The sequence below is a fragment of the Paroedura picta genome, chromosome 4 (assembly GCF_049243985.1).
Source record: "Paroedura picta isolate Pp20150507F chromosome 4, Ppicta_v3.0, whole genome shotgun sequence".
NCBI lineage: Eukaryota > Metazoa > Chordata > Lepidosauria > Squamata > Gekkonidae > Paroedura > Paroedura picta.
In genome coordinates this window covers 80,047,589-80,074,339 of record NC_135372.1, presented here as the reverse complement: position 1 = coordinate 80,074,339, position 26,751 = coordinate 80,047,589, and the positions used below count along the sequence as shown (strand labels likewise).

The 26,751-nt window shown below is 41.9% G+C and overlaps 2 protein-coding genes across 3 annotated transcripts in view; one reads left to right on the top strand and one right to left on the bottom strand.

The window, feature by feature from the left end:
* Nucleotides 1-1,778: 1,778 nt before the first annotated feature.
* On the bottom strand, nucleotides 1,779-18,666 carry TTC22 (tetratricopeptide repeat domain 22). Of its 2 annotated transcripts, none has more exons than XM_077333613.1 (8): nucleotides 18,553-18,666; nucleotides 16,020-16,753; nucleotides 13,900-13,955; nucleotides 7,431-7,546; nucleotides 6,882-7,000; nucleotides 4,829-4,990; nucleotides 4,343-4,495; nucleotides 1,779-2,419 (listed from the first exon to the last, which is right to left on the bottom strand). In XM_077333613.1, the coding sequence occupies exons 2-8, from the start codon at nucleotides 16,575-16,577 to the stop codon at nucleotides 1,889-1,891; spliced, it is 1,695 nt and encodes a 564-aa protein (XP_077189728.1). In that variant the 5' UTR covers nucleotides 16,578-16,753; nucleotides 18,553-18,666; the 3' UTR covers nucleotides 1,779-1,888. The 2 variants fall into 2 exon arrangements, with proteins under 2 accessions (XP_077189728.1, XP_077189727.1); XM_077333612.1 differs by having other exon boundaries at nucleotides 18,497-18,630.
* A 23-nt stretch (nucleotides 18,667-18,689) lies between these two features.
* Nucleotides 18,690-26,751, top strand: part of CIMAP2 (ciliary microtubule associated protein 2) — a 35,066-nt gene continuing 27,004 nt past the window's right edge. The window contains exons 1-2 of the mRNA XM_077333615.1: nucleotides 18,690-18,836; nucleotides 21,528-21,615. Coding sequence (XP_077189730.1) covers nucleotides 18,787-18,836; nucleotides 21,528-21,615 — 138 coding nt within the window. The 5' untranslated portion in view covers nucleotides 18,690-18,786. The remainder of the gene's footprint in view (nucleotides 18,837-21,527; nucleotides 21,616-26,751) is intronic.

Sequence of the window (26,751 nt, the reverse complement as noted above, 5' to 3'; positions counted from 1 at the left end):
TTGACTATATTTTTCTTCTGTACTACCTTCCAAGTTAGATACTTGCATTAAAAAATATGGATCAGTTTAATCACATAATGTATTGGATTGTACTTATGGTAGAATAGTTGCAACACAAACATACTGAGCAACTTTCTTGCAAGGAGGAATGAAAGCAGAGTGGTACATTTACCTTTGGTATCCATGAAAGTATGTAATATTTACATGCTTGTGCACTACATACTAGACCACACCTGGAGTACTGTGTGCAGTTCTGGAGGCCTCACATCAAGAAGGATGTAGATAAAATTGAAAGGGTACAGAGGAGAGCAACGAAGATGATCTGGGGCCAAGGGACCAAGCCCTATGAAGATAGATTGAAGGACTTGGGAATGTTCAGCCTGGAGAAAAGGAGGTTGAGAGGGGACATGATAGCCCTCTTTAAGTATTTGAAAGGTTGTCACTTGGAGGAGGGCAGGATGCTGTTTCTGTTGGCTGCAGAGGAGAGGACACGCAGTAATGGGTTTAAACTACAAGTACAACGATATAGGCTAGATATCAGGGAAAAAAATTTCACAGAGTAGTTCAGCAGTGGAATAGGCTGCCTAAGGAGGTGGTGAACTCCCCCTCACTGGCAGTCTTCAAGCAAAGGCTGGATTCACACTTTTCTTGGATGCTTTAGGATGGTTAGGGCTGATCCTGCGTTGAGCAGGGGGTTGGACTAAGTGGCCTGTATGGCCCCTTCCAACTCTATGATTCTAGGAAGATCAACTCTAGGTCCCCTAACACAGAATTATCCTCTAAAGAGAGTGAGGGTTAAACAATGAAGCAACTCACATTAAGAACATTTTACAAAGGCATCCTTTTCATTTCTTCAAGGGACAAAACAAACATACCAATAACAAAGGTACAACAACTAGTGTTTATCTGTAGTAAATAGGATTGGAGCATATTGCAAAACCCCCTTACATAAGGAGAACAGGCCTGCATAAGTTCATCTCAGTGCTAAATTCACAATGATCTGATTCTTCTAAAGACAGAAGTTTAAATTATGCATAGGAATAAACTGCAGAAAATTAATGCGGTTTGATTTGAGGATGAGCATTGTACATTTCTAACAGATGCAACAAAATATACTTTTTCTCAGAATCTCAAGAAAAAGCGGGGGAGATATGTTAAAATAAGCACTTTTAACATATGTTAAAATAAGCACTTTTCTTATGAATTATTACCCTGTTTTGTTATTTAAAACTAAGATTTGTTCTTAGAACCCTTTTGTTATATTAAATAAAAACTACTGGAGGCTGATCTTCCCAGCCTGACAGCTTCTACCAGGCCATTCTGTTTAAAGCAAATAAGCATTTGTATTCTACACAAGGTCTAATCCTGCAGATATGATTTGCTGGCATATTTTCACTGAATCAGATTCGAAATATTCAGACTCTGAATATGTACCTGGCCTTTTGCATCTGTCCCATTGAGTAGATTTGCTTATGATAGCACTGTAAGGGCCATATAAAGAAAAGGAAACATGCCCTAAAATGTTACCTCAGAGTGTTGCCAAAGGGTAGCCTAAGTAAGCCTGTCAAAACACAGCAAGTTTATTTCCTGTGCGTAATATAACACATGCATGGCAAAAATAATTGAAAGGCCAACTCTGTGCTATTATGTTTTCTTAGGAGGATTAAACATCCACATTTCTGACTGAATTAAAAACGGCAGGTGATCTTTATATTAATCCACATACCTCAGTTCTTCCATGTATATAGTAGCAAGAATAATACTTGGCAGACACTTCATACAGTACAGCATTTTATTACACAGCTCTCCATAAAAATAGTTTCTCTGTCAAGCAAAGTTAATGAATGATTGTATTAAAAGAACAAACTGTGGCCTAGAAACCAGCTGTTCAAAATGAGAGGGAGCGTTTATTCAGTTTGCCTTTGTTAAAGTCACATTTCATCGTTTCAAAAAGCAGCTTCACCAGCTCGGTCTTCCCTCTGGCCACCATGGCTTTCGATAGTTCAAGCACCTCAGCTGTGTAACGGCGGCCTACCAGCTTAAGCTCCAGCTGCAGTCGCTGCTTTGGGTATTTCTCCTCAGCCATCTTTACCCAGAACTCTACCTCCTGCATCAGCATCTCTATGTCCATCCTCTTCTGACTGAACAAAGCAAGCAGTGTTTCCATCAGACACCGGAAGCTCTCCGTATACCCAGAACCCCCATCATCCAGCTCTATTGCCTGCTTGAAACATTTAATGGCATTCAGCTCTTTGTTTTTGAGCCGTAGACATTTTCCCGTCAGTAACTGGATTTCAGGTAGGACATTCCCCAGGTCGAATTCCATAGCTTTGGCAAAGAATGTGAGGGCAGTATTCAGGGCATTTTCATCCACTAGGTAAACCTCCTGCATGGCATCAACTCCCATGTAATAATAGACCTAAAAGAAAAGCAGAAAAAAAGAGGGAGGGTATGATAAGCTTAGTAACTTTCAGGAGATTTGGGGGCTGTGCTGGGGAGGGCAGAGTTTGAGGAGAGAGCTCAGCATGGATACAATGCCATAGATCAGTGGTTCTCAACCTTCCTAATGCTGCGACCCTTTAATACAGTTCCTCATGTTGTGGTGACGCCCAACCATAAAATTATGCAAGTATTCTTTCATAGAATCATAGAATCATAGAGTTGGAAGGGGCCATACAGGCCATCTAGTCCAACCCCCTGCTCTATGCAGGATCAGCCGTAAGTATCCTAAAGCAGCGGTCCGCAAGCTTTCGGCTGCTGCGGACTGCTGCTCTGGAGTGGAGGGAGAGGGCGGCCCGGGGGCCTGCGCACGCGCGGCAGCCCCAGCGCAAACACGCGTGCGTGGCATCCCGCACATGCGCGTTTGCGCCGCCGCCATGTCGGTGGCCATGGCTCCCCCTCCCGGCCCCTCCGGGCCGCCAGAAAATCGGCCGCTAAAGCGGCCAATTAGCTTGCGGCTCGGCAAGCTTCTCTTCCCTCCCCTCCCGAAACAAGAAGCTTGCCGGGCTGCGAGCTAATCGGGCGAGCTTCTCGCTTCAGGGGGGGGAGGGAAGAAGGAGTCGCGGCCCGGCGCCAAGGCCTTCGCGGCCCGGCACCAGGCCGCGGCCCGCGGGTTGGGGACCACTGTCCTAAAGCATCCAAGAAAAGTGTGTATCCAACCTTTGCTTGAAGACTGCCAGTGAGGGGGAGCATATTCCACTGCTGAACTACTCTGACTGTGAAATTTTTTTTCTGATATCAAGCCTATATCATTGTACTTGTAGTTTAAACCCATTACTGCGTGTCCTCTCCTCTGCAGCCAATGGATACAATGCCATTTCTTTCACAGAAATGAAACCGAAACTGACCAATGGCATGAAGATCCATTGTTCATGATTGTATATAAATTGTTTTTTCCCCCAGGGTTTCTCAGTTCAGTTCTGCCTCTTGTCCCACCATGCTGATCTCGCTCTTTTCCGCTGCTCCAGACAGAAGAATGCTCTATCCCGATCTATCCTGGCCAAGCTGCTTGCCCTGCCGTGACCCCTGTGAAAGGGTCGTTCATCTCCCAAAGCGGTCCCGACCCCCAGGTTGAGAACCACTGCCATAGAATCTCCTAAGCTGCCATTTTCTCTAGGATAATTGATCTCTATGTCTGAAGAAAGTATCTAAACTAAGATCCCCATTAGACTGTTTTTTTTTAAATGGGTAGATTCAAATGAAAAGAAAGGTTCTCTTTGATATAGAACATTCAGGCTTAATGTAAATCAGCAGTAGCAACTGTTAAAATCTGTTAGGAGTAAAGGTGCAAAAGCCCATAGGCTATGGTTTGTGTCTACTGATGAATTTTGGCAAACTGAAATACTTATGGCAGCATAGTATGATTTCCTCATTCCCTCCTGCCTGCTACAGGAGGCCTCCTGAAATGCTCCTTCTGGGACCAAGACCCCACCAGAGCAACATAAGGGTGGAGTCAGGGATTGGTAATCCTCCCCCCTTCCATTTGTGGACATTCTCCAGTACATCCTGCACTTATTTCTTAATAATGAATGTGTGCCTGAGTCATCATCACCTAGTAACAGTAGGGGCCATAACCTGAAGGGGTGAACTTGATATTGTCTGCTAATGTTAGATTGCTCATCCCTGAAGAGATTCACATGATTTTAAATGTCTACAGTGATGCTGTAGTTATGCCGACTATATTTTTGCCATATCCTAGCTGAGGCATAAGTGCTCCATCAATATTCTATTGCCTCTTGGAACCACGACATAATCTCCACATGTTATTGTCCCTGTTTCTAAAAATAAAACAAGGAGGTATAAGAAATGAAAAAGTTTGAAAAACGTGGATGTCTTCACTTACCTGGCCAAGGTCAAGGTATGTCTTCAAGCATGGATGGACCTCCATAACACTCTCAAGATCAGCTTTGGCATCAGAGAGGCACTTTTGGTTTGGCATTCCTCCCAAGCCCATCTTTACACGTTCCAGGTCACGCAAATAAAATTTAATTAGCATCTAAAAAACAGGGAAATTAAGTCATTGGCTTCTTTGCTTTTAATGTCTGATTCTGTGTTTTTCTTAATAAACCTACCAATACTGGAGCCCCAAACAGTGCTCTCATTAGAACAAGACACATAAAGAGGCTCTTTTCCTGAGATGTGGACCCATGGCTAGCCAGAAGCCAAAACAACTGATTCTGACTAAGCCTGGGCTGACTATAAGGGTCTTCCAGAAAACACAAGGCTGCTAGGGAAAACGGCTTCCTTTTAACTTTACCACAGAAAAAGCTGGTCTCTTCAATAAACGCAGTAAACTAGGAACGCCTTGTTTTGAAAGGATGCCACCTACCTTAGCACGCATACAGTATGCTTGCCAGTTGAGTGCTGGGTCTGGCAGTGCATCTAAGGCCATGTTGCAGACAGCCATTGCCATCTCTTGCTTACCAAGGAATTGGAAGATTTTTGCCAGACGGTTTAGAACAGGTGGATTATCTCTTGCAATTTCTATTGCCTTCAAAGCAAATACATCCACAAAACATTTTTATTAGTGAATTTTCAAATGCTGTATGGATTAGTTTGTTATAAATGGGAGACATTTACTTGGTTATGTTCTCATGGCAGCCACTGCAAGATTATGACCCTCAAAATGACTACTAAATGAGTGAGAATTGGAGCAGAAAATAAATTAATAAGAGAGCAAAAGTCCTGATATCAGCAGGCGAGTAGCATGACACAAATTGTGGCTTAAAAGTGTTTTAATACCTTTCCATAGCTATGTTTCTACAGGAATTTTTAAACATAGATGCTAGGGCAGCACAATAGGAGATCTCATTTCTGAATGCTTTGATAAGTATTTAAAAAAACTGTAATGATTACAGACCTATTTGAACAAATCTCTAGGAACCTTTTCATTTGGCTGCTGAAGAGTTTTGTTGACATAAATAGATTTAAGTGGAATTAGGTGCATTGTTTCCATCAGTCAGAAGAAGAAGAGTTGGTTCTTATATGCCACTTTTCTCTACCCGGAGGAGTCTCAAAGCGGCTTACAGTCGCCTTCCCTTTCCTCTCCCCACAACAGACACCCTGTGAGGTGGGTGAGGTTGAGAGAGCCCTGATATTACTGCTTGGTCACAACAGCTTTATCAGTGCTGCGGTGAGCCCAAGGCTACCCAGCTAGCTGCATGTGGAGGAGGAGCGGGGAATCAAACCTGGCTTGCCAGACTAGAAGTTAGGGCTCCTAACTACTATATCAAGCTAAAATTACAGCTGGTAGATCTATGTTCAATAGCTGTAGCCACATGGGAAATTTCATGTTTTGTAGCATGCAGGGGAGGCTTTTTGTGTCATGACTATGTACAGGAAGGCATGTCACCCATTAGAACATCTTAGGTGATGATTGTTTCACTTTATTTTTTCTTAGCTCCTCCAGGCCCACATCTGAATATGAAATACTGAGGGCTTTTCTGCACATTAAAAAAAATAGTGTTACTCCAGCGTAATCAAGTAACGCTAAAAAAAATCGCACCTCTGGCAATTCCTCGCCTCCTAGCTCCTCTGCCGCTATTTCACACATCTTGCCACTCCGCACATCTGCTTGAAATGGTGGAAGAGGGGAACGCGCTAGACATGCTCCTGTCTTCTGCCTGTCAATCAAGACATGTCAATCACCTTTTCCCCTCTTTTAAAGGGACCACGATGTGAGCTAATTTTTTTTTTTAAATAAAAGTTCTCTGTTTAAAAGCCTATGCATGTAGGGTTTTTTTTTTTACTGCCACCCCTCTTGGAATCCTGAGCCTTTAAGCTTTTAGGAAATTACCTTTTTCCTGATTTCTTTTTTTTGGGGGGGGGGGGGGAGAGGCATGCTTTGCCTACACGATTGTACACCTATTTGTTGCTCCAGGCAGTTTGAATCAAAAAGTAGGAGAAGAAGAAGCCCTGTCCCCGGGAGAAGGGAGAGGGAGGTGGGTGCAAGGGTGGGCTCTGGACCAAGATATAGCACTACTTCAGCTCCACACCTTCCCTTAGTGTGTGGCTTGCTGGTAGTTCTCCTCCTGCTCGCGCTAAATAGTTGGGGGAATCCAGTTTATGCAATTCCCCCACTAGCGCTTTAAAATGGAGGATGTAGCTGCAGGTTTGCTGTTGGGTTGCTGGACGCCGACAACATTGTGCAAAGTGCCAAAAATATGGCGTTTGCAAAAGGTAAGTATTTCACTATTTTTTCAGGGTGCAGAAATGCCCTGAGATTCCATTTAAGGGACTTTTCATTCAGGCATTTAGAACTACATGAGGAATAATGGATATGAGTAGGGTAATTAAAAAAAAACACCTAGAAGAATCCTGGAATACTACTGGTTGAATAATGACCATTTTCTTTGTATTACAGCAATGATATATAAATCTACCTTTCCAAAGCAGTCAAGGGAGCCATTCCCAGAGTAACCACAGTCATGAATGCCCACAGGAGCAGTTGAGAATGTTTCTGTCCTTTCAAGTAATGTCCCAAGATAACACCAAGATAGAGCTAAAAGGAAAAGGAAAATAGCATTCAGAGTATACCAAGGCACAAGAAAATGATTTGGAAATTTCACTTCTACCTGTATAATGATTAAAAGAAATTCCAAATTAATTATGGTGAGTTAGGGTGGTAAAGATCCCTGAGAGTCTTTTATATTTATGTAAGGAGAAACAATATATCTTCCTTCCCAACTGAAAATACAAACCACTTTTGAAAGTTAACAGTAGTTTGACTCACTGGCTGTGAGAGTTACAGCAACATTATAGGAATGTTTGTGTATTTTGTGTAACTAGCGTTTCTGCCTCTTTGCCATAAACCTTTACTCTTGTAGCTAAATAGCCCAATATCCTAATTTGCTTATAATACTTTTACATATAAGCTGTCAAGATGTCAACTACACAGAGAGCTGTTATCATACTGCAAAGAACATTCTTACCTCTGTAATTTAAATTAGAAGATTTGAGGACTTGTTGAAGCAAAACCAGTGTCCTGTTGAAGGCTGGCAACCTTTTATCCTCATCATTACCATTGTTCAGCCACATTCCATCCAATCTACAACAGAGAGGGAACTGCTATTTTGTTTATTTCTCCACATGTATACATACCTTATAATAATCAAATTGGAATATTTGTGGATACTTAAAATCAGCAACTGGCATGGTGAACAACAAGACAGATCTTTCTACAAATCTGAAATGGGCTCCAGACAGAAAACTTTGCAATCCAATATTGTGAGAATGTGCATGTGTGTACACATTGGATAGTCTAAAAAAAATCTCAAAATGATAAAAGGAGTGCCTGCAGCTTTAAGCAATAGATTCCCTCTGTTGGTATTGCTAGGCATCCACAGCATTGCAGTTTCTGTGGCAGGAAAGAGAAAGGGTGAGACACAGAGAAGTAGGAAGAGAGGGAAGGAAATAAAGGTGGCAGGGAATGTGATAGCCGCTCTAGCAAGTTTCTTGCAGGTCACCACTTGTACAATCTATTTGCTTCCTCCAGTTATTCTCCCTACTTGCACAGAGTTGCCACATTTTAGGAGAAAGTACTTGAAAATATAAGGAAGAAACAGTTCCCTGACATTACTACCAGAATTACAACCACTTCAAATACATACACAAATGTTTTAGTGCTATGGATTGATCGTTCTAGAACACTTCCCTATGTACTCTTGCAATTTGACCTTGATATGAAGATAATAGTATTGAACGTATTTCCAGTTGGGGCAGGAAGTTCTATTTAACAAAAGGGAGTATCTTGATAATGCTGTGAGATATGTCTCAAACAGTATGAACAAATGTATTGTCCTAACAAGGAAAGATTTTGTGGCCTAGGGAACCTAGGATTAATTAACAAAGTGCTTTTGCTATTCAGAGTTCTGTTCTAACAGAATTATTTGCTCTTATTGGTTCATTAACCAGTAATGAACATACAATATTATCTATATAAACAAGAACCATAATATTAAACCGTTAATTATTTGCAAATTAAAAGCTTTGTAACATCAAAAGTTACAATCCCCAAAATGACAGGATGATCTCAATTCGAATCCAAGGCAAACCATTCAACATCACAGTAATCCAGGTCTATGCCCTAACCACTGCTGCTGCAGAGGATGAAGTTGACCAGTTCTATGAAGCCCTACAACACCTTCTAGAAGCGACACCAAGAAATGATGTGCTTATCATCATGGGGGATTGGAATGCTAAAGTAGGAAGCCAAAAGATAACCAGGATAACAGGCAAGTTTGGCCTTGGAGTACAAAATGAAGCAGGGCACAGGCTGATAGAATTTTATCAAGAGAATACAATGGGCATAGCAAACACTCTTTTCCAACAACCCAAGAGACGACTCTACACATGGACATCACCAGACGGTCAACACAGAAATCAGATTGACTATGTGCTCTGCAGCCAAAGATGGAGAAGTTCTATACAGTCAGTAAAAACAAGACCAGGAGCTGATTGTGGTTCAGATCATCAGCTTCTTTGTGCAAAATTTAGGCTTAAATTGAAGAAAGTAGGGAAAAGCACTAGGCCACTCAGGTATGAACTAAATAATATCTCCGACGAATATACAGTAGAGGTGACATATAGATTTAAGGAATTAGATCTGATAGACAGAGTGCCTGAAGAACTATGGACGGAGGTTCGCAACATTGTACAAGAGGTAGCAACTAAAACCATCCCAAAGAAAAAGAAATGCAAGAAATCAAAATGGCTGTCTGAGGAAGCTTTACAAATAGCTAAGGAGAGAAGGGAAGTGAAAGGCAAGGGAGAAAGAGAAAGATACACCCAATTGAATGCAGAATTCCAGAGAAAAGCTAGAAGAGATAAGAATGCCTTCTTAAATGAACAGTGCAAACAAATAGAAGAAAACAATAGAATGGGGAGGACCAGAGGTCTTTTCAAGAAAATTGGAGATATGAAGAGAACGTTTCATGCAAAGATGGGTATGCTAAGGGACCAAAATGGTAGGGACCTCACAGAAGCAGAAGAGATTTAAAAAAGGTGGAAAATAAAACAGAAGAACTATACAAGAGCGAGCTTAACATCCCTGATAACCACAATGGGGTAGTTACTGACCTGGAGCCAGACATCTTGGAATGTGAAGTCAAATGGGCCTTAGGAAGTCTGAGCAACAATAAAGCTAGTGGTGGTGACAGCATTCCAGTTGAACTATTCAAAATCTTAAAAGACGATGCAGTAAAAGTGCTACACTCAATATGCCAGCAAATTTGGAAAACTCAACAATGGCCACAGGATCGGAAAAGGTCAGTTTACATTCCAATCCCAAAGAAGGGCAATGCCAAAGAATGTTCAAACTACTGCACCATTGCACTCATTTCTCATGCTAGCAAAGTTATGCTCAAAATTTTACAAGCTAGGCTCCAGCAATATGTGGACCGAGAACTTCCAGAAGTACAGGCAGGATTTCGAAGAGGCAGAGGAACTAGAGATCAAATTGCCAACATACGCTGGATCGTGGAGAAAGCTAGGGAGTACCACAAGAACGTCTACTTCTGCTTCATTGACTATGCTAAAGCCTTTGATTGTGTGGAGCACAACAAATTGTGGCAAGTTCTTAAAGAGATGGGAATACCAGAGCATCTTATTTGTCTCTTGAGAAACGTATATGCAGGTCAAGAAGCAACAGTGAGAACTGAACATGGAATCACTGATTGGTCCAAAATTGAGAAAGGAGTTCGGCAAGGCTGTATACTATCGCCTTGCTTATTTAACTTGTATGCGTAGCACATCATGAGAAAGGCAGGATTAGAGGAGTCACAAATTGGGATCAAGCTTGCAGGGAGAAATATCAACAACCTCAGATATGCAGATGATACCACTCTAATGGCAGAAAGTGAAGAGGAACTAAAGAGCCTGTTGATGCGGGTGAAGGAGGAGAGTGCAAACGTTGGCTTGAAACTCAACATCAAGAAAACGAAGATCATGGCATCCGGCCCTCTCAATTCCTGGCAAATAGATGGGGAAGAAATGGAGATAGTGACAGATTTTATTTTCCTGGGCTCCAAGATCACTGCAGATGGGGACTGCAGCAAAGAAATTAAAAGACGTTTGCTCCTGGGGAGGAAAGCTATGGCAAATCTAGACAGCATCCTAAAAAGCAGAGACATCACCTTGCCAACAAAAGTGCGTTTAGTCGAGGCTATGGTATTCCCAGTTGCAATGTATGGCTGCGAAAGTTGGACCATAAGGAAGGCTGAGCATCAAAGAATTGAGGTTTTTGAACTCTGGTGCTGGAGAAGACTCTTGCGAGTCCCTTGGACTGCAAGGCGAACAAACCGGTCAGTCCTAGAGGAGATCAGCCCTGACTGCTCCTTAGAAGGCCAGATCCTGAAGATGAAACTCAAATACTTTGGCCACCTCATGAGAAGGAAGGACTCCCTGGAGAAGAGCCTAATGCTGGGAGCAATCGAGGGCAAAAGAAGAAGGGGACGACAGAGAATGAGGTGGCTGGATGGAGTCACTGAAGCAGTCGGTGCAAACTTAAATGGACTCCGGGGAATGGTAGAGGACAGGAAGGCCTGGAGGATCATTGTCCATGGGGTCGCGATAGGTCGGACACGACTTCGCACCTAACAACAACAACAACATCAAAAGTAAGAAAGGAGGAGATAAGGAAAACTTTAAATAAATTTGAATCAGCTTTGGAGGAGAACCAGAAGTTTTGCTATAATATCTTTTGGATGAAAAAGAATACAGAAGTATGAAAGCAGATAGTTATGAAATTCAGAAAAAAACAGGAATTCATTTATTTAAGGGAAGCATTATTTTCTATGAATCAGCAACTTAAGGGGACCTGGTTTTAAATAATCAGCTACTGGTTTATGACCTTTAACAGTCTAAAATTAGCAGTAAAATGAATGATGAATGTTGTGTGTTTGCAATAAGCTCTTTTTCTTTTTTTTCCTTTTTACTCTTTGACAGTTGCTGGAACAATGTGTATTACATGTTGAATGGGGCAATTAAAAGTAAACATGGATAATGAGTATTTCTCCAACCATATTTCACTCCTGAAACCACCTTACTTGTTATATTTTTGTCCCACTTTTACAGAAAAACTGGATCATGGGAATCCAATGATGATTAAATACAAAGGTACCCTTTCTCCTAAGAGTTGCACTGGCAGAAAATCAACAGAAAAGGTTGCATGTGAAAAAATGGCAAGAAGAGATCAAGCTCACAGAACTGGGAAGAGAGACTTCTGTTTTCAATCCTTCAACATTAAAATCCACAGGCAGAATCGGATTCCTCCAAAAGTTATGATTATTCTGTATGAACTTAGAATCATAGAATCATAGAGTTGGAAGGTACCTCATGGGTCATCTAGTCCAACCCCCTGCACTATGCAGGACACTCATAAACTTGATTGATTCATGATTCATTTCTGCTTCCCAATTACTTCCTATTGATAGTTCACTGCACTGATGGTATATTCTTGAACCACTGTACAACATTTCATACCAACAGTCCTAAAGGATTTATCTAAATATTTTGTGACATTTGGCAATATGTATCTGAAAGATGTTTTTGGCAAGATTTCTGGCAGGCAACTAGTTTTGTCTTTTATGCCAGTGACACTGTGCTTTCATGAGAATTGCTTCACTAACAGCTTTTATGCAAAAAATGTTTATGAAGTTTGATGTGTAAAATAACTGGGAACATCTATGTATAAAATCTGTTGATGTCTTTGATCTGATACTGATTGGTTCACAGGTACATGTGCAACCAGCTGATAATCAACACAGTATGACTGAATTCAGAAAGTTCAGAAAAACTACACAAATTCAGAACATCCAGACAAACTACATGAACAAGCTTGAGGGATCCTTAGTTTTATGCACTCCCTCATTCCTCCTGTTTGTGACTTAACCACCTAATGAAACTGCTTTTGTGACAAACCATAGCCTGTCACTGCAAGTGAATCACAAATTTTGGTTTGACATCTTCCACACAAACCAGGATCCAAAACAGGACCATGTTTTGGAATCATAGATTTCAATAAAGAATACAAACCACAGTTGGTGCTTCAGATATAATTCCAACTATCACTTGGAAAGGAAAAAAAGGGGGTGGGGGTCTTTCATTAGTAGGCTGTGCATACAGTGACAAGAAGGGACTATGTGAGCCTGAGGATCCCCACAGTTGTGCATGAGAGAACAAACCATGACCCATTATATTTAAGCCACATCTATAGTGGTCCTGAACTTTAGCTGGGGGGAACTCTATCATCATCAACTGCGAGCTCATTCCAAATGAATAATTTGTTATGTGCATGGAATGTCTGGATTTATGGCTCATATATTCTAAAGGGGTTGGGCTGTTGAATGATCCTGAGCAAAGAACAAATAGCTCATTATCGTTGAGTTTACACATGATATGATCTTGACTGTGGCCCTTTGAACCAAAGCTTCAAGGCACTATCCTAGACATTTAGTTTCTTGTCTGACCATAAACAAAGGCAATACTTCAGATTTGTAAATTACTTGAAATATGTATTTCCTTTAATGAATATTTAATTTGCTTGTGCATTGTTTGGATATATCCATGAAAAAGTGGAATTAATTTGCCTCACCTTATAGTTCTTTAAGTAAATTACAGTACAATTCTAGTAAACTGACTAGATTAGCAGCTAAACTCTACATTGTCTCAAACGTTGATTGCTGAAAATGTCTACCTTCTGTCTCCACAATGATCCGCTCAACAATATTTCCTCAATAGGAGCTATATCTCCTAAAAAAGTGACACAGGGGGAATGAATACAGTGTAGAAAGCAGGTCCCTTTGGACATATGCTAACAGAATATCAGCATGATATTGACTTGAAGTCAAGCCAATGTAATCCCACAGGTAAGTGGTGGAAAAAGAGCACTTCTTGCAAATCCAGGCACTCCAACCATTACTACTGCTAGCCAAACACTCATTATCACTTTTGCTTGTGGGATCACAGCCGCATGGAACAACCCAGACAATTCCATCTGAACTAAAAGGGATGGGTATGCACTGGCCCACTGACCACACCAACTCCACCAACAGGTGACGCCTACCATGTTGGAAACCCAAAGGGAGTGTGGAATACAGGCATTTGAGAAATACTTAGGTGGTGCCCACTGCTTGAGCACACTTGCTTGTTGTTACTTCTGCAGAATATTACACATTGTCTTCATGTATCTTTTGGCTTTTTCCGGACAGTTTTCCAACAGGAGTGGAGGCATTGATAGGACCCCATTCATAGTGCAGTGCCAATGGCCTGCTGAGCCTACCACGTGTCCAACAGCTGCAGCAACAAAGGGAATTCCACCACACAAACTACTTCTAGTTGCCCAAATACTGTTCTTTGAGAGAGGATCTGATGGCTGCCTTTCTTTTTGGCGTCCTGTCTTACCTGATGTGCAGTGTGGCCATAGTGAAATACCAGCTTCTTTTCTCCTCCAAAGGAATCTGCAATAAAAATTGATCAGTAGGAAAGGAATAGCTGCATTTCTGTAAAGAGCCTGATGGATACAATAATTCCATGACAACAAGGATTCCAGCAACTGTCCCTGTTCTCACTGATTATGGTTGCTAATATCATTTTTGAAGCACGCACTATAAACATGAGGTATGATCTGTCTTTCAAACAAGTAGGAAATATGCAGTGAAGTTTCATCACATACAATGAGAACATCAGCTGCGAGAAACTGATATTCTTTACAACATAGCAAAAATTAACAGCAATGTATATTCCTTTCCACCCTTTAGGGCTTACTTGGAGTCAATTTTATCCTTTATAACAGCAGCCTTTTGGGTAGTTGGATTAAAGCTATTTTCCCATGGGAGGTGGAGCAGACAGATTCCTTTAAAATATAAATGAATGTGGGTGTTTGCTTCACATGGTCAAACACATGAACCTGTCTTATATGTCTTCATATACTAAATCAGGTCATTGGTCCATCAGGGTCAGTATTGGCTACTCAGACTTTCAGCGGCTCACCACGGTCTCAGCTAGAGATCTTTCATATCCCTTCCCTTGATCCTCTCCACTAGCAATGCCAACGATAGAACCTGGAACCTTCTGCATGCAAAACAGAAGTTCTTCCACTGAGCCACAACCCTCCCAAGGAACTATATTTCCTGTGTATACAGTGATTGCACTGCTTTGTGTTGTTTCACAGATACATCTTTTAAAAATGACCAAAAGGCATGGCAAGCAAATGGTGTGCAACCTACAAAATATGTAGAAGAGAAAGGATTTACTTTTAGACCAGATGGATTATCTTCACCAAAATAAGGGCTGCAGTCAAAGCTGAAATATGAAAATTTCTCAGTTAATGGAAAGGCTGAGCTGGACAACTGGTAGGGTAATATTTTTATTTGACCTTGCCAAAGTGGCAAATATACCACAAAAATTATTAGTGTGGCTTTTTTAAATGCCTGTTTTGGTCCTTGAGAAATTTGTAGGCTGACCATTGGCAGTTTAAAGATAAATACCGCCCATCCTCAGTGCAAACACTAAGCTTTAGCAATCAAGAGCTCCATCCCAGGAACTCTTTCCCTTTCTGTGGGCAATTCCTGCATGCAAATACAAAAGGTCACACCTTTGTTTAGACAGCAGGCAAGAACCTCTGAACACTGAACCTACTTGAGATTGGTGCAGGGAGATTGGGGTATTTGGAATCCATGCCTTACGAGGAGAGATTGAGAGAACTGTGTATGTGTAGCTTGGAGGAGGGCAAGGGTAATATGATAACTGTGTTTAACTATGTAAAAGGAAGAACAAAATTTGAGTCCAATGGCACCTTTAAGACCAACAAATATTTATTCAAGGCATGAGCTTTTGTGTGCGTGCACCTTTCCTCAGATAAATGTGCCATTGGCCTCAAATTTTGTTGTGCTACTTCAGACCCACATGGATACCCACTTGAATCTATGTAAAAGGTAAACAAGTTGAAGAGGGGGTCAACTTGTTTACTACAACTTTAGAGACAAGGACTGGAGCCCTGGATTCAAATCACAGGAAAGGAGGTTCCAATTAAATATTAGCAAGCATTTTCTGACAGTGAGGGCTGTTCATAGATGGAATATGCTGCCTCAGAGGGTGGTGGATTCTACTTCATTAGATGTTTTTAGGAGGAAATTGGATGAGCACCTGTCAGGCGTGTGTGATTTTTAAGGCCCCGAGAAAATGGAAGGCTGGACCGGATGGCCCTTTGTGGTCTCTTCCACCTCTGTGTGATTCTGATTGATCCACTAGCATCCCATATTTAGACCTATCATCTTACATTTCCCCTTGTTGCAGTGCCAGTGCGTTGTCCATGCTGAATACCATGCCCTACTATATGTTCCGTGCAGCTCCAAGGCCCGAGACAAACATTTAAACCACAAAGACCAAGGGATGGACCTGGAGCCTTGTGCTTGCAAGACATTTGATTCGATCACTATACCTTCTTCTCTGTCTGCGCCACTTTCCTCCCCAACTTGCCTTGAATAAGATAGTAACTGTAAAAGGTATGTTTGCCTACAAACCTGCTTCCCATACGAAAGAGCCTTTCCATAGAGACGGAGGCCAGCTGTCAGTTTCCCCAGTTTTTCTTCTTCACTCATCAGTCCAACATCGAATGCATATGCATAGCCTTGCTCTGCTAAGCACCGTGCAGCTCTGAGCTGGGGATCCCCTGGAGGCTTCTCTTCAGAGTCCAAGCCCATGAGATGGGAGAGTCTTTTGGTGCACTTAGCCACTTCTTGCTCATTGTTTAGCTGGTCATACACATAGGCCAGGTTGGCCCAGGCATTCAGGTTTTCCAGGTCCTCCTGAGTGATATGGAGGAAAATCTCTTTGGCATGCTCCACATCCTCCAGGTAGAAAGAAAAAACCCCAAGAAGATTTCTGATGGCAAACTGCTTGGATCCAGTTTCAAATTCTAATTCATAGGTTAAGCTTTCTTGTTTTAACTTCAAGTCTCTCCCTTGGAAATTCATAGGTGAAGAGGATTCAAAATTCAAGTTCATATCTAGATGAAAATGACCAGGTATATAATCCATCTCGTCAATGAGCGTGTCAATATCCACCTCGGGTTCTTCCATTTTTCCACTAAGAAGAAGATGAGACGCTCCAGGCTTCCTTAAAACAACTTGCGTTTGCTTCCCTGCTTTTTTCTCCTGTGCCCCCCCCCCCGCCCCAGTATGTTTGCTTTTCTGCCTCCACCTTCTCCACGTTTTTCTTTACCTGTCTTTCTGGTTTAGCTGATTCGTGTAGGGTTCTGAAAGGGAGGAGCACAACAGAGTGATTGCCATTCCCTGGCCAGCCTGCTGTTGTCATTTGTGAAGTGCATGAAAGAAAGCAACGGCCAGACAAAGCCCTGCTTTCGATTCTCCTTGTTTGTCAGGAAGGGGCAAGGCAGAATGACCTGGCAGGATGTCATAATGTATGAATAGTACAAAGAGCAGCCTCTTGATGTTATGAAACATTAATTAGCTTGCAAAGTACCAAAAGAACTCTGCTATTTTGGTCTCTTTGAATTGTATTTCAGAATTTATTAAAGCTATGCCTCCTAAGATACTTTTCAAGAGAGATCATAGATCACACTTTTTATAATTCTCACACCGTTACAACCAGTGTTTTAGATTCTAGAAGATTTGGAATGGACTAAGATATAGCCTGTTAGGAGAAGATGTTGTTGCATGCTCTTTCACTGGAGAGAAAAGAACTTCGAGGGTTTGTGCTGTTTTTCTGATTTTTGTTTCATATTGTGTTGATTATGGGGACAGGATAAAAGCTGGAATGGCCCAGAACAGGCTGGAACAGGCATTGAACAAGAGTACCACAAAAAAACTGTGGGATCCATTACAGACACTGACTCATTATGCACGGGCCAGAATGTCCACACTGGCGGTGGCAGGGCATCAGTGAAAATCCCCAATTATGCAAGCCCCCACCACCAGCACGGGCATGGCCTGGCGCAGGGCCACAGAAGGCCTTTGTTATAGAAACATGGGAACTTCTGCAGCTTCCTGGATGCTGTGGGCACCTGCAGAGGCTGGGGCGGGCCAGCACTGTGGGCACCTGCAGAGGCTGGGGCGGGCCAGCACAATTTCAGAAATTCTGAAATTGCCAGGACTGGGCCTTTTAGCCTGCCTGGCCCTGACCTATGGTGTCCCTGTAGGGACACTGCATGCCCCTGCAGGCTCCACAGAGCCACGGAGCCAGCAGGGGCAACCCCCTGCCCCTGCCAAAGCGGGTGGAGGGGGCCCAAGTCAGAGACCTGACAACCCTGCTTCGCTGCACTGCAGTGGCTTTTAATGGCTGTCCTGTATTAATAATATTCACAAGTGACACATCTCCCAGCAAGAGATGCAACATCTTACAGTGTAGTGAAGTACAAAGATGGTTGCAACCCTCTGCCGAGCTCCTTTCTTTACTGTCTTTGGAGAGGACCTTTGGCTGGTGTTCACAAATAGACAGCAAGGGCATCACCACCTGCTGCCTGTTTTGGCATTCATGCAGACATTAAATACAAGCCCTGCCCACCACCGCTGGCAAAAAAGTGTAGACCAAGTGGTTTCATGAGTTAGGGTAGAAGCATACGATTGTAATCTACTAGGTATAAATCTTGCTCTTCTAGGTAATCTACTAGGCATAAATCTTGCTCTTCGCTAGGTTAAATTCTAAAGTACAATGACATCAGCTGTAATGTTTGAAATGAGGTAGCTGCTAAATTGAACACATGTCGGTTGGCTCACTATTACCACAAGGTGCATGTTTTTCAGTTCTGGTTATCAGCATTCAAGTATAATGAAGATGGTAGAAATTTGCTTCCAAACAGAAGTGAATGGGCTTTCTCAGGTGCCAGAGCACTTCACCCCTACAAAACACGTGAGGCAGGCTAGTCCAATCCCTGTTCTGATCACTATGCTAATCCAAATGGCAGATATTAAGCTCTAGAGCTCCAGTTAAAAAGAGCTTTTGTTATATCCAGCAATGGTAATTCTGGAGCATCTTTTACCTAGCTTAGTACCACAGCACAAGCAAGCTGCAGAGGGATCTGCTATCTAGACAAACCATAGATCTTTCTTTCTTCCATGGGGATTCTGATGCTGAGCTGGCCCAGCTGCTTGAACAGTGATCACTCCTTTTGGACCCAGCAGGCTGCCCTGGACACTTGCCCCTCCCACAGCAACAGAAGCTCAGGCGTCTGAGGTTGCCATGGCAGTGAAATTCCAGAGCTATTCTTAGCTGTCGTCACCAGTCAAGAGAGTGGCTCTCCCTATACTCAAGACCCCCAGAGGATGGAGCATGGAACCAAAGGGCTTTACGGGAGCCCCATTTGGGTCTCAAACTGCCAGGTAAGGAAAGAGTCAATAAGATCTAGAACCTGACATTTATTTACTTATTTCCATATATGGTGCAGAATTCATGCAAGGGCTTAACAAACACGTGAAGCAAGAAAAATGAGAGTACCTCTGACCATGTTCAGAATGCTTTCTCCTGACCCTTCAGTAATCATATCTTGCCTCCAGATACCTGAGATTTCGGGCCAGGACTTATAGCTTAGAAGCTTTGATTTTCAGGGGTGCAAAAGATAGTCAGGTTTCTGGCAGATCACCCTTCCTAGCCTGGCAATCCTAGCAAGAGCTGAGAATATGTTTTCTCAGGGTCAGAAATGGCTGACAGGGCAAGGGGAAAACCTGGGAAGAAAGGGATCCTTGTACAGGCTGTGCACAGTCCTTGCACTGGATCCAGATGTAGTAGAGGATAGCTAGGCATGCCAGCTTCCAGGTGGGACCTGGGGATCCTCTGGAACTACGGTTCATTTCCAGACTAGATATCAACTTCCCTGGATAAAATCACTGTTTTAGAGGGTAGACACCCTGGCATTGTACCCCGCTAAAGTCCCTATACTCCCAAAGTGCCATTCCCAAATATCCAGAAGCTTCTCAATCAGGATATGGCAATTCCCTCTACACTTGGCCAGAGGCCAGGCAAAAATTGGCAAGGAGGTGGGGGAGGGGTAGCACTACCAGATTCAGGCTGGGAAACACCTGAGATTTGGGGATGGAGCTTTGGGAGAACCTCCGTGGGATACAATGCCATTTAGAATCCATCCTTCAAAATCCCCTTCTACCACCACCCCCACAAGAACCTGCCAGTCTCACACAAACCCCCTCTCGGCAACTGCCCCAGTTAAACATACACGTGCACACAAACCTCCTCTCCAGTGCACACAACCCCCTTCACCAACCACCCAGTTAAACCCATGTGCACACAGACTCCCTTTCGACAAATGCCCCAGTAAAGCACATGTGTGAACATGACACAAAAAGCCTCAGTGGGCCCACCACCAAAGCAGCAAAAGCCCAATCACCTCCACCTCACCCCACCCCCTAGAAAGCCTCCACGGGCCCACCAGCAAAGCAGCAAAGGCCCAATCCCCTCTCACTCCCACCCGATGGGAAAGCCTCAATGGGCCCACTGCCCCCACCCTTTTGGAAAGCCCCAATGGGCTCACTGTCAAAGTGGCAAACCCCCACCTTACTCCACGAGAAAGCCTCATCAGGCCCTCCACCAAAGCAGCAAAGGCTCGATTCCCCCTCACCCTCACTCCATGTCCATTTGAAGTCTTGAAGGAAAGAGAGTCTTGTTCTGCCCCACAATGCTTTACAACAGGGGTAGTCAACCTGTGGTCCTCCAGATGCCCATGGACTACAATTCCCATAATCCCCTGCCAGCAAATGCTGGCAGGGGCTCATGGGAATTGTAGTCCATGAACATCTGGAGGATCACAGGTTGACAACCCCTGCTTTACAATCTTCAAACTCGATCTTTGTGGGGAAAATAATCCATGAGTGCTAAAATAATAGCCTTCTCTCAGAGCCCATTCTGTTAACTTGCAGGTCAGCCAGCTGCTGCTTGCCTTATATAAATTTGAAGCCCAATTTTGGCCTGATCTGTTAGTGAAATGGGAAAAGAAGGGGGGGGTCAATTTAAAGTTAAACATGACAAGTTTCTCTGAGCCACTTACCCCTCCAATAATACTTTAGGTAGGTACCTTCAACTATCCACTGGAATGAAGAAGTCTTAAGAAGAACAAAGAGTTTAGAAGCAAGAGAGAGTTTGTGGGTGGGGGTTGTCTTGGCCTGAGCACCAGGGGACCGAAAATGATCCAAGGCCTATTGCGCTTCAGCAGATTTTCTGGAGTCTGATGCCCCCGAGGGGACTGTCAGAATAGATATGGGGGATTTTAGCACAAATCCCCCTCCTGCTATTTGTTGTTATGGAGAGGTCCACACTTGGCCACAGAGGATGCAATTCACATTCCTAACGCCCACCATCTTGCCCTGCCTCCCAATTTTTCTCTGTCCCTTTCTCTCTATGCCTTACCAGATGTTAAAATATAGGACAGGCTCCATTAGCTTAGGAAAATACAGATTTCTACAATTTCCATTACTTCTATTACCTTTACCTTTCCAAGTGAGCACATGTTTAATGGCTGGCTCATATAGATCTCAGTTAAGAGACCCGTCTGATCTTATATGAACCCAATGCAAAAGAGGGCTTTCTTTTTGTTCCCCTGAGTCTTATCACTTTTTCTCTTTTTCCCACCCACTGGCCAGTCAGCTGGGTCAGAGAAACGTCTCTAGCCTTTAAAACCTCCAGATCTCTGTTCACTGCTTTGAGAAACAGAGAAAGCTTGACCCACCCATTACCCATTTGTATGAAGGAACATCTGGAAAACATGTGAACTTACTCTGCCCCCAACATACACACACCTGCCCAGAGGGAAGAAAAACTGTTAAATTGTTTTGCTCAGTTCAAACGTCCACAGAGAAAAGGCATTTCTTCATACCCATTAACTACAGAAAGCATACCTGCTGGTCCCTACATTGCTTTATGCATGAAACGTATTTGTACTGATTTGTGATCTTAGATCATTTTGTAGACCATTCCAGTACAGCTTTGGTTTCCATAGCAACATACCAATTTTTTGGCTCTTTGCAGTCTAACTTTAATGTAACTTCTTTTATCTCTTTTGCTAGATTTGATGTAACAGCGATTTATCCAGATGTCAAGAAACCTAGTACCTTCCTCCAGGCTCCTTATTCCAAATCTGTCTGTTCAGACCTGGTGAGTCTATCTGTAGACGTATGTACAAAGGGAAATGATTCCTTAGATTCCCATTCCCTTAGAGTTTCTGTCCAGGCAGCCAGCACTTTGTTTCTTCCACATAGCAATGATTCCATCCAAGATGGAACTTAATATTGGAGCTTCCTCCTGCAAGTTATTCCCAGATGAAATCAGCCCTAAATATTGGAATGAGGGGAACTCCCCCCCCCCTTCCCCATATTGCATAGTAGTATTTGGAAATGCTAGATTAGCTTCTCTCAATTTTTTTTACCATTGAGAAACACCTGGAACATTCTTCAAGCTTTGAGAAACCCCAGAAGTGGCATGACTATGCAGAATATGGTTGGGAAGAACAGCTATGTACAGGCTAACCTGGGGCCTGTCTCATTCCCACCCCCACCAGGTCTGTCATTGGCCGTTATGTGGGGTGGTGTCAACATGACCACATATGGGCATATCATCCAATAAACATTCAAAAAAAATTAAAAACATATATAAAAATTAATTAACTCCAACCCATTCAGGACACACGTCAAGAAAGTTAAGAGTCACATTTAGAAAAGGTCATGAAATGAATTTTTTTTTAAATTTATTTTTCAAGTAAAACTTTTGAAAAAATGTATGGATTAATATTAGGTTGGGGAGTGGTTAGGTTTTGAGGGAGTGTTAAGAATAAGGAAGCAATAGAGTCATAGTTAAGAAAGACCATGAAACAAATAAATTTATGTTGACATTTTACATGTTAAATATATAAGACATTATAGAATCATATTGGGGTTAATTTTAGAGTTAGAGTTAGGGCTAGCTTAGATGTAGTTCAGGTTGGGGATTGGTAAAGTGTAGAGTGCGTGTTAATGTCATGGAAAAGTTGGAGTTGCTTTTAGGAAAGGCCATTAAATGATAAAATAGTTTTTAATATTCATTTATATGTAATATGTAAAAAATTATGGATTCATATTGGGGTTAATTTTAGGGTTAGCTTAGGTGCGGTTTGAGTTGGAAATGGTAGTTTTAGAGGGAGAGTTAGGGCTATGGAAGGGTTACAGTCATAGTTTTGAATAGCCATGGGATGTATAAGTATTTCTTAATGTTATTTTACATGTACAAATGATGTGAAAATATGGATTCATGTTAACGTATATTTTGGGGTTAGGGCTGGCTTAGGTATGGTTCAGTTTGGGGGTTAGTAAGGTTTAGATTGTTAATGCTATGGAAGAGTTAAAGTCATATTTAGGAAAGGCCATGAAATGAATAAATAGTTTTTTATATATTAGTCTACATTTAATAATATGTAAAAAATTATGGATTCATATTGGGGTTAATTTTAGGGTTGGGTGTAGGGTTGGCTTACTTATGGTTCAGACTGGAGAATGGACAGGTTTACAGGGAAAATTGGGGCAGGAGAAGAATTAAAGTCATATTTAGGAAAGGCCATGAAATGGATACTTTTTTTTTACACGATTGCACATGGAAACAATATGTAAAAAAATTATGGATTCATATTGGGGTTAAGAAGAAGAATAGTTGGTTCTTATATGCCACTTTTCTCTAGCAGGAGTCTCAAGGCGGCTTATCATAGAATCATAGAATCATAGAGTTGGAAGGGGCCATACAGGCCATCTAGTCCAACCCCCTGCTTTACGCAGGATCAGCCCTAAACATCCTAAAGCTTATAGTCACCTTCCCTTTTCCTCCCCACAACAGACCCTGTGAAGTAGGTGAGACTGAGAGAGCCCTGATATTACTGCTCTGTCAGAACAGCCTTATCAGTGCTGTGGGGAGCCCAAGGTCACCCAGCTGGTTGCATGTGGGGGAGCACAGAATCAAACCCAGCTTGCCAGATTAGAAGTCCACACTCCTAACCCCTACACCAAGATGGCTCTCATAAGGTTAGGGTTAGCTTAGGTATGGATTGGGTTGGGAAACACCATTTTTTCATATTGTTCACATAAATAAAAATAATGTTAAAAAATTTGTTTAAAAAAATGTTAAAAAATAGTTTAAAAATGGCCATTTCATGGCCATTCCTAACCATGGCTCTAACAATTCCCTAGTCCTTCTGCTCCATGTAACACTAGGCACTCCTCAATCTGAACTCTACCCAAGATAATCCTAACCCCCAAAATTAACCCCAATATGAATCCATAATTTCCCCCCATATTTTACATGTTAGGGTGTGCTAAAGTTTAGAAGGAGTGTTAGGACTAGGTAAGAATTAGATACATGGTTAGGAAAGGCCATGGGATATATAAATATTTTCCATTATTTCATATGAAAAAATATGCAATGAAATAGGGATTCATATTAGGTTAAATATTGGTGTTAGGGTTAGGGTTATCTTAGATACAGTTTGGATTGGGGAGTAGTTAAGTCTAGAAGGAATGTTCTTTTGCATTGCCTGCACGATTGAATGCCTATTTGTTGCTCCAGGCAGTTTGCTTAAAAAAACAACACCTGTTTCCGGGAGGGAGACGAGTGCGAGGGCGAGACATTGTAGGTGGAGATAGTGCTTCTTCCCCTCCATACATTTCCTTAGAATGTGGCTTGCTGCTTGCTCTCTTGTAGTTCTCGCTATATAGGCTGGGGAATCCAGTTTATGCGATTCCCCAGCTAGTGCTTTAAAATGGAGGATGTTGCTTGAGGTTTGCTGGATGAGCACAGGAGCTTGGCAGCATTGTGCAAAGTGCCAAAAATATGGCAACTTCATAAGTTAAGCATTTCACTATATTAGGTGCAGAATGGCCCTCATAGAATGGTCATGAAATTAAGACTTTTTTTTTTTTTACATTATTTCACATGGAAACAATTTGTAAAGAATTAAGGATTCATATTGAGGATAATAATTGACTTTGGATTATGGGTACTTTAGGAATAGGATGTGGAATGGTTAGGTTTAGAGGGAGAAGTAAGGCCAGGGAATTGTTACGGACATTGTTAGAGAAGGCAATGAAATTAATTTTTTACATTGTTTTTTATGTAAACAATATGTAAATAATTATCAATTCATATTGGGGTTAATTCTTGCATTAGGATTACCTTAGGTATAATTCAGCTTGGGGACCGGTTAAGTTTAGAGGGATTGTTATTTATTTATTTGTTTGTTTATTTGTTTATATTTCAATTTATATACCGCTGTTCCCTGGTGGGCTCATGGTGGTTTACAATAATAAAAGAATAAAATATAATAAAAAACCCTTTAAAACTTCCCTTATAACAACCAATAACTAAGGTGGCAGGCGATGAATAAATCCTCTAATTATCCCACCCTTCTCATCCAGTCAGAGGCCAAGCCTTATACCATTGGGAGTGAGGAACCAGATCTGACAACACCATAGGGGGGAACCTCAGATTGAATATCGGGGCTCCACCCTGATATTATTATATTATGGCTAGAGTACAATTAGAGAGATGGTTAGGAAAGGCCACATGATGAATTAGTATACTGGTACATTATTATACATGTAAAAATATGTGAGAAGTGTGGATTCATATTGTAAAAATGTATGGATTCATATTAGGGTATATATTAAGGTTAGGGTTTACGGTTAGTTTAGGTATGGTTTGGGTTGTTCCTTTGTAAGCTGTATAGTGTTAGGGCTATGGAAGTGTTAGAACAGTGATTCCCAAAGTGGGCGCTACCGCCCCCTGGTGGGTGCTGCAGCGATCCAGGGAGGCGATGATGGGCCTCAGGTGCATTTGGGGACAATGAATAACTGTAAGGGGGCGGTGAAAGCATAAAAGAAAGAAGAGAAGATTTAGAAAAATTGATTTATGTATTCCGCTCATAACGGTTAATTTTTCTTTGAACAACGTACTAGACGTTAGCTCGGTTTCAGCATACTCCCTCACTTGCATTGAGATATGTGCAATCACGCACTGCTATTGTTCATGCGGTGCCACTGAATTGCCGTTCCAAAACACGTGAGTACTACGAGCATTGCTGCGGGCAACTGCCACTCGTGCGATTGGTCAATCGCAAGGCCAAAGTCTGGAATGGCAGCGGCAGTACTACCAGCAGATTTTGGAGCACACTATGAATCAGGAGATTTCCCGTAATTATTAGGGTAAAATTACAGCGTAATATAACTCTAAGTTAGATTGTTGTGATATTGTACAAGTTAAAGTTAACTAACAAATAGTGCAACTATAATTGGTGAGTATTATTTATTTATTCTGTAATAATTATATGCACTTTACAAACCTTTTCGCTCCGAAGAACAAGACAGTATCGCTCCGCACTTTCGATTCTCTCTGCCAAAGAGCGAGACTGTCTCGCTCTGAATTTTTGAACCAGTTTTTCAAACTTGTAAACATACATAGGGAATAACGTATTTGAGAATCGCTGGTCACCGTCTCTAGCTAGCGCTGATGGCGTGACGCCAACGCTGTTCGGCGCGGCTACTCAGTAATTGGCCACCAAGCGGCGTGCGCCGGTATCACTGGCCAGTATTAATTGCTATTAAAATTAAAAAAAAAATAATTTCCAGGGGGCGCCGAGTAATATTTTTTCTGGAAAGGAGGCGGTAGGCCAGTTAAGTTTGGGAACCACTGTGTTAGAGATGTTTAGGAAAGGCCATGAAATTAATAATTTTTAAAACTTTATTTTACATGTAAACAATATGTAAGTAATTATAGATTCATATTGGAGTTAATAATAGAGTTAGGATTAGCTTAGGTATGATTTGAGTTGGGGAATGGTTAGCTTTAGAGGGAGTATCAGGGCTTGGGAAGAATTAGGATCATGGTTAGGAAAGGCCATGGGATGTATAAATATTTTTTTACATTATTTTACAGGTAAAAATATGGATTCATATTAGGGTAAATTTTGGGGTTAGTGTTAACTTAGGTATGGTTTGTGTTGAGATTTGTAATGTTTAGAGTCAGTATTAGGGCTATGGAAGAATTAGAGCAGCTTTTCTCAACTTATTTAGCATTGAGAAAACCCTGAAACAGTCTTTATTCTTTAAGAAACCCCAGAATTGGTGAGATCGTGCAGTATATGGTTGAGAAGCATAGCTGTGTATGTGTCTACCTGGGGACCCTCCTGTTCTCACCCCTCTAGGTCCATCATTGGCCATTTGGGGAGAGGTGTCAACATGACTATACAACAATGTAATGGCATGCCAAAGTTCTACT

Bases quoted from the DNA above. Each gene is read 5' to 3' on its own strand.
- TTC22 (XM_077333613.1), bottom strand. From the start codon at position 16,577: ATGGAAGAACCCGAGGTGGATATTGACACGCTCATTGACGAGATGGAT. The intron at 4,496-4,828 runs GTAGGTGGCATC...CCTGTTTTTTAG, and splicing joins CATACTGTATGCGTGCTAAG to ATGCTAATTAAATTTTATTT. The intron at 2,420-4,342 runs GTAAGTGAAGAC...CTTTTCTTTTAG, and splicing joins CATACCTTGACCTTGGCCAG to GTCTATTATTACATGGGAGT.